The sequence below is a fragment of the Pseudorasbora parva genome, chromosome 20 (genome assembly GCF_024679245.1).
Source record: "Pseudorasbora parva isolate DD20220531a chromosome 20, ASM2467924v1, whole genome shotgun sequence".
NCBI classification, from domain to species: Eukaryota; Metazoa; Chordata; class Actinopteri; order Cypriniformes; family Gobionidae; genus Pseudorasbora; species Pseudorasbora parva.
In genome coordinates this window covers 11413117-11426372 of record NC_090191.1, presented here as the reverse complement: position 1 = coordinate 11426372, position 13256 = coordinate 11413117, and the positions used below count along the sequence as shown (strand labels likewise).

At 36.8% G+C, this 13256-nt stretch overlaps 1 protein-coding gene across 1 annotated transcript; it reads right to left on the bottom strand.

The window, feature by feature from the left end:
- Window positions 1–330: 330 nt before the first annotated feature.
- Window positions 331–9675, bottom strand: LOC137049250 (zinc finger protein 431-like). Its single transcript, XM_067427743.1, has 3 exons — window positions 9617–9675; window positions 6675–6820; window positions 331–3531 (listed from the first exon to the last, which is right to left on the bottom strand). The coding sequence occupies exons 2-3, from the start codon at window positions 6757–6759 to the stop codon at window positions 1988–1990; spliced, it is 1629 nt and encodes a 542-aa protein (XP_067283844.1). The 5' UTR covers window positions 6760–6820; window positions 9617–9675; the 3' UTR covers window positions 331–1987.
- Between the last annotated feature and the right edge of the window lie 3581 nt (window positions 9676–13256).

Sequence of the window (13256 nt, the reverse complement as noted above, 5' to 3'; positions counted from 1 at the left end):
ATATATGAAAGTTTAATTTTTATCATTACATTATGGAAAATAATAAACTATCACAATATACAAATTTTTTGAGAAGGACCTGAGTTGCGTTTATGGCTCTTCTCCACCAAGCGGTGTGGTTCAGTACAGTACAGTAAGCAAAATTGCTTACTGTACTGTACTGAACCACTCCGCTTGGTGGAGAAGAGCCATAAATGCAACTCTCAGAAGTACGAGTATTCTCCTCAGGGATTAATAACTTATTTTTACCCCCAAGAGAAGAACAAAAATAATATATATCAGGTGTATATCAGGGTCTTGAGAACTACATAAATAATTATCTCCAGTGTGAACTCTTCTGTCAAGTCATCTTTATTTCTTTAGAACTTGTACAACATGGATTGCATCAAAGCAGCTTCACCAAAATGAAGAAAAGGGCAGAATCAACTATGGAAACTCTATGGACATTTATTCAGTTAGAATCAGTTTAATGCTGATCTAATTCAGTTCAATACCAGTGTCAACGTTGCAAGTTAAACTCATTCCAAATGGATGGGTACTTAGGGTTTCCTTTTTAGTGGAAACATTTTCTCATGTGCCTGTTAAGGATTTTTTTTTTTAAAGAGCATATTGCAGGTTAGAGACTCCAGTGAGTCAGTGTATAGAGAAATAATGTAGGACCTGGATTTTCTTTAAAATATACGCTAATAAGACTTTTTGAGTCGTTTTTGTGAGAAAATTTTACTTCCGCACCTAAAAATGCCCAAACCGGATGTGACATAACGAGAGGGAGTGCATTGAATTTCAACGATAGGAAAACAATGGATCGCAATGACAGTTCGGAAGCTGAGGAAATTATAAATGTTTATTAATACTCATATGGCAGACCACAGCCATACAATTATGACACAATAAGGGACAGGCCAGGATTAGACAGAACAACGATTAGAGGAGATGAATTGAGTTGTTGTGTGAGGAGAAGCAGTGGAAAACAGAGCAGATGAGAGACCAGTTAGCTCATTATAACGTTATTTATACGCTAGCATATGAACAGTGTGCTCAGATTACAATACAGATAATTATCACTTATCAGGCAATCGCAAAGCTGGTATTGGTCATCTAGGAGTATTGATACCAATAACAGAAACTAATAATACGTTTTGACCATCTGGCTTAAGTCACACTCGTTAATATCCATCCACACTTAACGTTAAAGCCGGGCGTACACCGTGCAATTTTTCCTGTCATATGAGCTCGCAGACAATTGTTTTCTCTCGCGTGGACATTGTCGATTCTCCTATGGTCGTGGCTCGCAGGATGATTTTTAACATTAAAAAAAATATCAAAATATTCAGGACTTGGCCCAATTTTCACCAGCGTATGGCTGTCCCCTATTGTTAAATCATACACAACCATGTCATAGGTTAGATCTATAGGTATTATTATGCTATATCTCAGTGGCTGCAACCACGCAGCATGCAAACACACCAGATACACATTATGCCGAAGCATATGCAGAAGTGAAGTCCTGTCTCTTAACCTGCACATAACGCCACCATGCAGGCTTTTCTAACTTTTTTTTTTTTTTAGGAAACCTGTGGACTCGATGTCCTGACAGGCTGGACAAAACATTTCCATGACAATGATAAATTGAAATAGAAAAATTAACGAAAATACACTGATTCCTACTAAATACCAACCTATTCTGCACTGAGCCAACGCAGAGCTTGGCAGACGACTCCCTCTCGTGATGTAATATGACGCGATGTAAAAAACTGGAAACAACGAAACGGCCACTTTATCTACATAATTTGTGCTTTTATGTATTTTAAAAAACATTTTAAATCCTACATTACCTTTTCATATGGCATTTTCATAAAAGGTTATATATTCATCTTGAAAAAATTGTAACCTGCAATACGCTCTTTAACAAAACTTATTACACACTGAAGGCATGTGTAAGGGTTCTATTCAGTGTGCACTTTAAGGTTTCCATGTTGAGTTAAATTCAGTCAACACTGTTGGCAGGTGTAATGTTTTTATCGGGTGTGATTTCTTGTGTGCCTGTTAAAGTTTCCTTTTTACACAAATCTTTTTCCACACTTTGTTGGCAGGTTAAAGGCTTCTCTCCAGTGTGAACTTTCATGTGCCAGTTAAGGCTTCCTTTATAAGGGAAACTCTTTCCACACTGTTGGCAGGTGTAAGGCTTCTCCCCAGTATGAATTCTCATGTGGTAGTTAAGATGTCCTTTTTTGTTGAAACTTCTTCCACACTGTTGGCAGGTGAAGGGACTTTCTCCACTGTGTATTCTCTTGTGGACTTTAAGTTTTACACGTTGAGCAAAACTCTCTCCACACTGTTGGCATGTGTAAGGGTTTTCTCCAGTGTGAATTCTCATGTGGACTTTAAGGGGTACACGTTGAGCAAAACTCTCTCCACATTGTTGGCAGGTGTAAGGCTTCTCTCCAGTGTGAAGTCTCATGTGCCTGTTAAGGCTTCCTTTGTGATTGAAACGTTGCCCACACTGTTGGCAGGTGAAGGGACACTGGTTAGTGTGAATTCTCATGTGGACTGTGAGGTTTCCATGTTGATGAAAACTTTTTCCACACTGTTGGCAGGCGTAAGGCTTCTCTCCCGTGTGAATTCTTATGTGCCTGTCAAGACTTATTTTACGAGTGAAACTTTTTTCACACTGTGAACAGGTAAAAGGGGTCTCCCCAGTGTGAATTTTCATGTGGACTTTAAGGTTTCCATGTTGAGCAAATCTCTTTCCACACTGAGGACATATATAAGGGTTCTCTCCAGTGTGAATTCTCATGTGAATGTTAAGGTTTCCATGTTGAGTAAAACTCTCTCCACACCGTTTGCACGTGAAAGGCTTTTCTCCAGTGTGAATTCTCATGTGCCTTGTAAAGTTTCCTTTTAGAGTAAAACTTATTCCACACTGAGGGCATGTGTGAGGCTTTTCTCCAGTGTGAATTCGTATGTGCCTGTCAAGACTTATTTTACGAGTGAAACTTTTTTCACAGTGTTGGCAGGTAAAAGGGGTCTCCCCAGTGTGAATTCTCATGTGGACTTTAAGGTTTCCATGTTGAGCAAATCTCTTTCCACACTGAGAACATATGTAAGGGTTCTCGCCAGTGTGCAATCTCATGTGAACTTTAAGGTTTCCATGTTGTGCAAAACTGTCTCCACACTGTTGACATGTGTATGGCTTCTCTCCCGTGTGAATTCTCATGTGCCTGTTAAAGTTTCCTTTTTGAGAGAAACTTTTTCCACACTGTTGGCAGATGTAAGGCTTCTCTCCACTGCGAACTCTCATGTGGACTTTAAGGTTTTCTTGTTGATTGAAACTCTTTCCAAACCGAAAGCAAGTGAAATAACTTCTAGTTCCTGTCTTTTGAGCTTTTCTTCGCATAGAAGTCTTTTCAGTCTGCGAACAACTAAACGATTTTTCTCCAGTTATGAAATCATGATTCTCATATGGATCTTTCTCTTCAATTTCATTGATTACTTCTTTCTCCTCTTTCAAAGGTATTAGCTGGAATCCATCTGAATTGGAAAAACAAACACATACAAGTAACCCCAGTTTAGTGGCACAATACAAAATATGTCAAAACATTTATTATGTAATGCATCAAAACCAACATATATGCTAGACCCTGTTAGCCTGACATGGTCATACTCAATTCTAGTCAGAATATCAGTCTGAAACTGCTCCATTGGGCTGCGATAATGTGGCGTGTGTCAACCAAACTAGGAAAGACATTAAATGGATAGAGCTACAACCAATCAGAGCAACGAAGCGACACATGTCAAATGTCAACATAGTTCAACTGCACTGTGTTGCCAAATGAAATTGTGAAGGTGTGGAAATATATATTTCACATTTCTGCGAAATTATATATATATATATATATATATATATATATATATATATATATATATATATATATATATATATATATATATATATGCTGCATTTATTTAATTTAAAATGCAGTAAAAAACGTAATACAGTGAAATATTATTCTGATGTACATCATCTGTCAAAGCTACATTTTTTCATCATTTCTCCAGTCTTCAGTGTCACTAATCATTCACATTTGATGCTCAACAAACATTTATGATTATTATCAGTGTTGAAAACAGTTTTGCTGCTCATGGTGCTGCTTCATTTTTGCGGAAACCACCATACCATTCAAACATTTGTCGTAAAATTAAAAAAGAGAGAAATTAATACTTTTGTTGATCAGACATAGGATACATTAAATTGATCACAAGTGATATTTTTAATATTATAAAAGATAATAATTTATTTAATAAATGCTGTCCATTGAACTCTCATCAAAGAATCCTGAAAAATAAAATGTATCATGGTTTCCACAACATTTTTAAGCAGCACAACTGTTTTCAACACATAATAATCAAAAATGTTTCTTGATTATAAAATCATCATATGAGAATGATTAGTGAAGGATCATGTGACACTTAAGACTGGAGTAATGATGATAAATTCAGCTTTGATCACAGGAATAAATTACACTTTACTATATTCACATAGAAAAAGGCTGTTTTCATTTGTAATGGTATTTCACAACATTACTGTTTTAACTGTATTTCTGATTAAATAAATGCAGCTTTGGTGAGCAGAAGATAAACATTTCAAAAGCTGTCAGTTAGCACTGCATTATTCATATGATATAGGCCTACTTTATTGTCAATAAATAGCCTACATTGAGATGGCTTGAAAAACACACATAAAGCATATATTGTCGCAATCGTCTGATTGTCGTCGTCCGTTGCAGCTCCAGGGTGACAGTAAGTTTCTACGAATCCGCTTTTGGACTTTCTGTGAGAGCGCGCCCTCATTTAGATACGAATAAAATGACAGGTCATGCATAATCAGGGTATATGCAGAAATCCTGAAGTTAATTTCAAGACCTTAACCTTAAGACTGATGTAAACAACATGCATCCATCTCATACTTATTCAGAGAAATAAGTATTCTCAGTGACAGCTATTTGTAATGCAACATCTTACACAGAATCAGCTGTTAATGAACAAATGAATGAACACATGACAGTTCAATCTTTTCCATCATGTTTGGTGTCTATTTGTTTAGTATATTGCCAAGGGTATTCTGATGGTGGTTTGGAAAGTGAGAAATGCATTGATGAACTTTAAAGACCCTTTAAAGACTTCTAACTGTGTACAGTATGCAAATGAGTTCTGCAGGGGAAAGAAGGGTAGGCCACACTGTGTGCCCCCTCTGATACCAGCAGCCAATAGCAACACTGGAATGAAGAAGCGCCAAATTGCAATCTCCTCCTATTCGGAAAAGGATAAAGGTACCCTTTCAATAGACACTCCTTGTTCTGAGTCTGTCCACTGAGGATTAGACTGTGACAGAGCAACCAAGTTCTGAGCCTCTGGTTTAACCAGAGAGACAACACAAGATCCGAGGATCTGAATCTACAGTTTGTGAGGCAGTGACAGATACAACAACGTTCTGAGCCTCCAGCCTGTGAGGAAAGGGACATTAACCAACACTACGTTCAGAGTTTTAGTCCAGCGAGACGACTACAGCACGTCCCCAGTCTCCATGCTAAAGAGACCAGAGCAGATTGACCAACTTCTGAGTGTCTGGCCCAAAGAGGCAGAAGACACACAGAGACATTTGCAACAAGGTTAAGCTCAGGAGAGCAAACCTTCACTTCAAGGTTCCTTCGTCTGCGTGTTCCAGATTAAGGACCTTCTGCACCTACTTCAGGGCCTCATCTGCGTGTTCCAGATTTTAGGACCCTTTGGTGCCCCAGGAGATCAGCATCCCACAGATCTTCGTGTTCAAGGCTGTTGAAACAGATTCCAGCTCCTTTCTTCACTGCACTGTCTCCCAGCAAAACCATTGGAAGAAGTCATCACCACCGGACTGCTTACTCAACCACGTGGAACGTAAATATCACTTAACCAAACCTCTTTCTAGAGACCTTGGCATTGTTGATTATTATCAGTATATGATTTTGAAATTTACATTACAAGTAATATAACTGATGCTAGTTCATAACAAATAATCTTTCGTTTATTTGTTTAATGCATAATAAGGTTCTTCACCTTAATTTCAGAGAAACAACAGTTTATCTTTCCATAAGATAACGTAGCTCTTCTCTAGCCACACTTAACTTACTCACATGTATTTTATGCATTTTACGCACTTTAGTCCTTTATCATTCATTGTATTCATTTCGTAGTTGTGTTAATTGTTCTGTTTATCTTTTGTTAATAAATTATATTTTATTACAATTGTGTCTTCCTTGTGCTGATAAAGCAGAAAAGGCTCTACAAGTTAGAAATCTCACCAATCTTTCAGATAAATCAGCTGACCAACTCTTCCCCCTTTACATTCATTATAAATGACTGGGCAGCCTCCTGTGCGGAGTGTTCTCATACAGCCAAGGTAAAAGGCCTTGACTAGTGTCCCAAACTAACAGGGGGGAAGGTGGTCATCTGATGTACTCATAACCACACCTTAAGTGACGTGTGATTTCACACGTCAGCGGTGACGTGAGTACCAATCACTCTCTTACTTAGTGTCCTTGGGTGGACAAAAGTAAAAATCACTACAATTCTAAAATATGCAATGATTTTGCTATTTAGAACACAATGACTGAGTTCAGCTTTTAGAAGAAACCAACCTGTTTGTTCCTCAGTATCCTCTTGTTTCACACTGAATATTTCTTCAATCTTCATGTCTTCAGGCTCCTCTTTAATAAATGCCATCTTTATAATAACAGTGTGTCACAGGACCTCAGTCACTTCACCAGGAGTTTCTCTTTTTGTCCTGTTTAAGATGAGAAAAATTAACAAAGAAAAATTAATCCACACTACATCTCTGAGTGTCTCAATCAGCTCAAGTTCAGTAGCTCAGTGACTGGTAAGAGAGTCAGAGAGAGTTAATTAATGGACTTAAATCATCTGATTAGACTAAAAACACTCAAAACTAAATATCGAAGTGTCTGAATCAGCTCTAGTTCAGTCACTAGTAAGAGTTAAGCCGAGGACACACTTAACGATTGTGAAGGCCTGCTCACACCGGGACAATTATCGCGTGCATTTAATGCCTTGCGACTAAACAAAGGGCGTCAATGTGAGTCTGCACACCGATGCGCAAAATGGGAGGTGTAAAAGTGTCATTTAAAAAATAAAACGTTTTTGGTTTAAAAAAAAAAATACATTTTGGTTTAACACGCCGCGTTAAAAGCTGTCCGACCAATGAGATCGGCGCTTTTGTTCCCGTGCCTGGAGCTGCTGAAGTTACACTAAAACACAACATGGTGGTGCTCCAGCACAAAACGGTCTTGCTGAGCACACAATGTATACAATGATGAAGAGGAACTAAGTAGACAAAGAAGAAGATGAGCTGCTAATGCTGCTTGCCAGTTACACAAGCGAGTGTCAGAAGCTTAAGTGGCGCAGCACCAACTTGTGTACCGGGAGCGCCATCTACTGAATTTGCACGTTCACTCGGCGCGTCGCCAGTGAAAGTCGCTTGGCTGTGAACACAAAGAAGAACATCTTGAAAAATGCTGGCAATAATCGTCCCAGTGTGCACAGGCCGTAAGGCCGATTATGAATGTAATTTAATACTTACGATTGATCGTGCCCAAAAATCACAGCCAGTTGTGTTCAGTGGGTGTTTAAAATCATGCCGTGTGCTATGTCTAAAGATTCTAGTCTTAGAATTTAAGAACCAGCTGTTACCAGTTGTCTTCACGAAGATTTTATTAAACGTTTAATATTTGCAATGGGTGCAAGCGATTATGCATTATGAGATGCCTTCCATGTCAAACACCATTCTAGTAATTTTATAAATCAGTCTTTTTGACGTTTTTTTTTGTATTATTTTATAAGTGATTTGTCTCATTTTAAAAATAACATTACGGGCGTTTTTACATTGGCAGTTTAGTTCAGAACGGGCCCGGTTTCCAAGAAAAATTGGTAAAGTGAAAGCTGTCATGTGGACCTGGGAGCGCACCAGGGTACCGCACCCGAGACTATCTGGAGGAGGTGCTCTGAGTTTGGTTGCACTCGAATTGTGCCGCGATTTGATTGAGTTTCTATAACGCGCTGTCTATGTTTGTGATAATGTAAGAAGTTCGCAAATGCACCAGTGTTCAATAGAATCAATTAAAGCATAAAAGATCATCGCAGCCTTTGCGATTTGATAATCAGGATAAGCCAAATCGCGATAAGCATGTTTTCATGTAAAATGCAATATCGTGCAGCCCTAGTCACTGCCATTATAAAGCTTGGATTAGCTAGGAATTTTTAGTATTTTATTCGCCTGAAAGAAGAATGTCATATACACCTAGGATGACTTGAGGGTGAGCAAATCATAGGCTAATTTTCATTTTTGAGTGAACTAACCTTTTAATGTTAATGATTGATGTTAATTTAAACGATTAAAAAAAAGTTTAAAAGAAAAATCATACACACACTAATTATATCTAATATTTGAGGAAATACAGTTCCTTGACTATCTCTGAAGCGCTTCTGTTAAATAAATTGAGAGTTGCCAGCGTTGTCAATCCCATTACATTTTTTGGGAGTGTTGTAGCATTAGCTGTAGATTGATAAAATAAAAAAATAACATTTTGAATGACTTCTGTTTCAGAATAAATAAAGCAGTATTTTATTCCACTCTTAACTGGTGACTGGTAACTCTGGAAACAACGGAAAAAATAGCGTAGTGTTTTTGCTCCGAATTGACTAATTTGTCTTTAATTCCTGTTTTGTGAATAACAGACATTATTGCTTGATTAAAAGTTAAAATTAAATAGCACTAGTAATGTTGAGATTAATTAATCAGGAAATGCATAATGAAAAATAAACTATTATTTACAGACATACATAAACAGAAAAAGACAACTAAAAGAGAAAAACAGGGCTTACAATTTTGTTATAAAACACCAGAGGCTTTGGCAGGGTTTTCCCTGTTTTCTGCACAAATTTCCACGTTCAGCTGTCCGTTGACATCCATGTTTGTTTCGGTACAAAATATTAACAAAGAGTTCAGCAGAATGTCTCATCGTGACTCAATTATCGTTAAATGTGTTGTGGACTGACTAAATTGTCGTAAATGTTTGTGCTCTTCTCAAAGAATAAAATCTGCTCCAGTCAGCTAGTCGTTAAGTGTGTCTCCAGCATTAATCGACTGAAATTACCCGATTAAAAAAAACTTACTATACTAATTAATAAAATAATGCAATTTATATTGAAAACTCCTATAGGTATGATTTATATTTGGTATCTAATGAATTGTAGATCACATTTAAAAGCATTCACTTTCATGAAAACATGTTATATTGGTTTAAGTTGTCATTTGTGTTTCTGTTGCATTTAGTTTTAAACAGCAGATCAGTTTGTCAAATCACTGCTCGTCAGTGGACGAATTCGTGTTTATGATTTACATTAACTGTTTCACGGTAAACGGAGACAAAAAGACGCACCTTTTGTGTTACTCGTGTGTGGGTGTGCTTTAAATAAATGTTAGTAAAGCATTACTATGCTACATTCATTAATAAACAATTGTAAAAATGTAATATTGACTTGTAATATTGGTATGTGAAACACAAACCTTTCCTCAGTCGAACCACAACAGATGCAGGAGCGCAGTGCAGCCTTATGACGGCACACCACCACAGCAAAATAAAAGTCCTGTTCATGTAGTGCTGTCTGAAATCACAAAAGTGTATAGAAATATACATAGAACCATATAAACAAATAATAAAAAAAGATGTCAGACATTCAGTTTAATTTATCAGTGAAAACTTATTTAAATTGTCCAATGATGTGCTTAAAATATTAGGAAACTGCTAAAGAGTGTGAGATCTTGTCTAAAAGGAAAAACTGTAATGTTTGGAAGAAGAAACTAGTTTATAGATTAAAAGGCAAATAGTGACAAATGTGATGAAAACAAGTTTAAAAGAGTGTACAAGTTCATAAAGCAGTGTCTTGAAATGCATAAAAGTGGTTTGAGTCTAAAAATAACTGAAAATAGGTAAACAATATATAAAAATTATGATTGTTCAAGATTTATTTTTATTATATCTTCATAATCTTTCAACAAATATTAACAGACAATGCCAGAATTATGTTGCCTGGGCTAAAGACAAATAGGACAAGTAGGGATCACTATAAAGTTTCAGAGATGAAAACGTCCTTGTTAGTCCAATAAAAGCTTTTATTGACAACAGGCCCAGCAAACGATAGGTTTTTCTCATAGACTGTAAAACAAATATGGATGTAGTGTCCATAACGTCACCCACTGGATTCCGATAAGCCGTTCTGAACCGTAGAGGGGCTGCCCCTTGCCATCTTGCCAGCCCTCGGATAACAGAAAATGGGCAAAGAGGTGGGACGTGGGTGAAGCTTAGGTGACGCAATGACTATTGACAGCAAATAAATGGCTATCCACCTGTCACTCAAAGTAACCACACCCTAATTATGCAGAACTTTAAGGCTTTATATAATGTAAACAATGAGTTATAAAAAAAAAAAAATCACCCCCTCACAGTTGTCTGGAAGGGCAAAATTAGCTGTATAGACCAAACCCACAATTTGCACCAGGCTGTAAACAGGTTTTTTTTTCTGCTGTAAAGTTGGGAATTTTAACATGGGGCTCAATTAGATTCTGCTCCCTTCTGGAGCCTGTCCCTAGTGGCCAGTCGAGGAATTGCAGTTTAAATTACTCAGTAACTGAGTTCTGGACTCGTGGACACTGACGTAGATCGAATGTTTTTCTTTTTTTAAACTGTGTTTAAAGAGACTGCAAATCAAACAAGCATGTTGTTGGATAGACTGACCACAAGTAGGGTGTGAATTAACCTCATGAAATTGTTTAAATGTGAAAGTAAGAATGAATTGCATACCAGCTGAAAAACAAGCATCCTAGCGCCTGTAAAAATAGTGTTGCGTGACTTCTTAACAAATTACACATCAATATAAATGGTCTCGAACTAATGTGGTCGGAACCAAAGTTTATATGCCTACTTTTTCTGGATTTCTCTCAAGCGGAGCACTTCTATATTCCAATTGGTTGAGCTGATTTCAACTCTCCTCGACGCCCAAATTGTCCAAGACGCGCAGCGCCGCTCCAATTTAAAATGAATGACTTCCGGCCACCTTGCCACTCTTGCCGCCAGCGGTGTGAACGCAGTTAGTGTACAAAAGCTGAGTTGCAATGACGAGATCACTGATTTCACGCGCTCAACATTTCTGTGATCATCTCAACTTTTCATGCCACTATCTGAAAATTGCCATATATCTAAATGTAATGCAACACTTTTCACAATTAGTTAACCATGAGAGCTGTAACAGAAAAACGCGCTAAAAGAGAGAGTAATACTTAACTATTTTAAATGGAAAGACATTAGCCAATCACTGCAGTGGGCGTTTACACTGAACTCTCACAGCAATGACCCTTAAAAAAGCTTTCAGAGCAGAGAGATAAAATCAGGTTAGGAAAAATTCCTTTTATTTCTAAATTATGACCACTTTTGATGTAAAAAAGCATTCCGACATTATAAGTGCACCCCAGGAAACATCATAAAAAACAAAACAATGCAGGTCATGACCCCTTTAATAGTATAATTAAATATAAATAATATAATTAAACACCACATTAACTTTACTACCATGCTCCACTGTTAGCATAACTGTGATCATAATTGTATATATGTAGTATAGTATATAATAACATTTTACTATTTTATTTAATTAACAAATATTTATCTTTGTCTACTCTGAAACGTTTAGCTGTTTTATTAGCCAACAATAACAACATGCTTAAGATTTTTTTTTCTCTTTAGCATGGGGGGGATCAAAATGAAGTGAATTATTTACCAATGGGGTAAGAAACAGTAGCATTTACAAGGGGAGTAAAAAGTGAAAGTGCCCTTTTAGATCGCACCACAATCCCCCCACAGTTCTTTTATGTTCTTGGGAGAAAATTGTAATAATAACATGAGTAGAATGGAATCAAGAAAGTGATCAGCATGAATGATATTCAAGACGGCAAACATGTAGTGTCGCTTTGCCTTTTTTTAATGATGAATATAGACAAATATATCTAAAGAAATAGTTATCTTCTTTACACTCAGACTCAGAACATGTGTGCTAGCTGGAAGTCGGATGTAGTCTTTTGTTCATGCACAGCTTCGTGCCCCAACGCAGCAGAGGACACGAGGCATACACATCACATCGGCTTTATCAGCGCTAGTTATTTGCCGTTGGTTTGGTGTGTCCCTGGGATACCTGCTGGTTTCTTACCGCTGTCATTTCGGTTTTCGTTTACTTTGTTATTGAGAGGAAAACGTGGCACATTTATTTAAAAGCAACTCCTAGCAGCATTGGTGGCTAGCTATCTCCAACAACTTTTTACCCTTAAGCAATGAAAAAAAAAAAAATATATATATATATATATATATATATAAATATATATATATATATATATATATATATATATATATATATATATATATATATATATATATATATATATATATATATATATATCAAGGCCTTATATATATATAGAAGGGCTGATAAAATAATTATCTCCAGTGTAAACTCTTATATCAAGTCAGTGAAGTCGCCTTTATTTCAATAAAGCTTTATAAAGAATGGACTGCATCAAAGCAGCTACACAGAGATAAACCAGAAAATAGCAGAATCAAAACTCTATGGAGAAATAGATTCTGCTGTAAAGCAGCTCTAAAAGACAATAGAGCTCTGGAGGTTGACGTCACGCAGCCTAAACTCCGCCATTTTGGCAGGCAATCAGGGGAGCGCTAGAGCGTTTGTAGCGTTGGTATCTATAACATTCATTTAAAACCAGACTGTTCAAACCTTACTATTTCAACATGATGGACAGCTGATGAGCACCAGCATGCCAGAACAGGTGGGAGAAAGCAAATGGTAAATACATTTATTTAGTATGTTGTTGAGTTGTTAAATGCCGTGAATTTCACTTTATTCTTCATTCAAACTACTTTTGTCTCACATAAATAATGATAAAAATAACCCAATATTTAATCGTGAACAACATAAGTGCTTTTATGTATAAATGACGTGCGCTTTTTTTGGTTCCGCTAATAAAAGGTTAATATATTCACATGTTTTCTATCATCTAAAGCAAAAGCATATTGAAGCTGTTTAATTTGACCGCTATTATATCTGTTAATGTTACTCCTGATTGGAATCTTCCGTGAATTTTT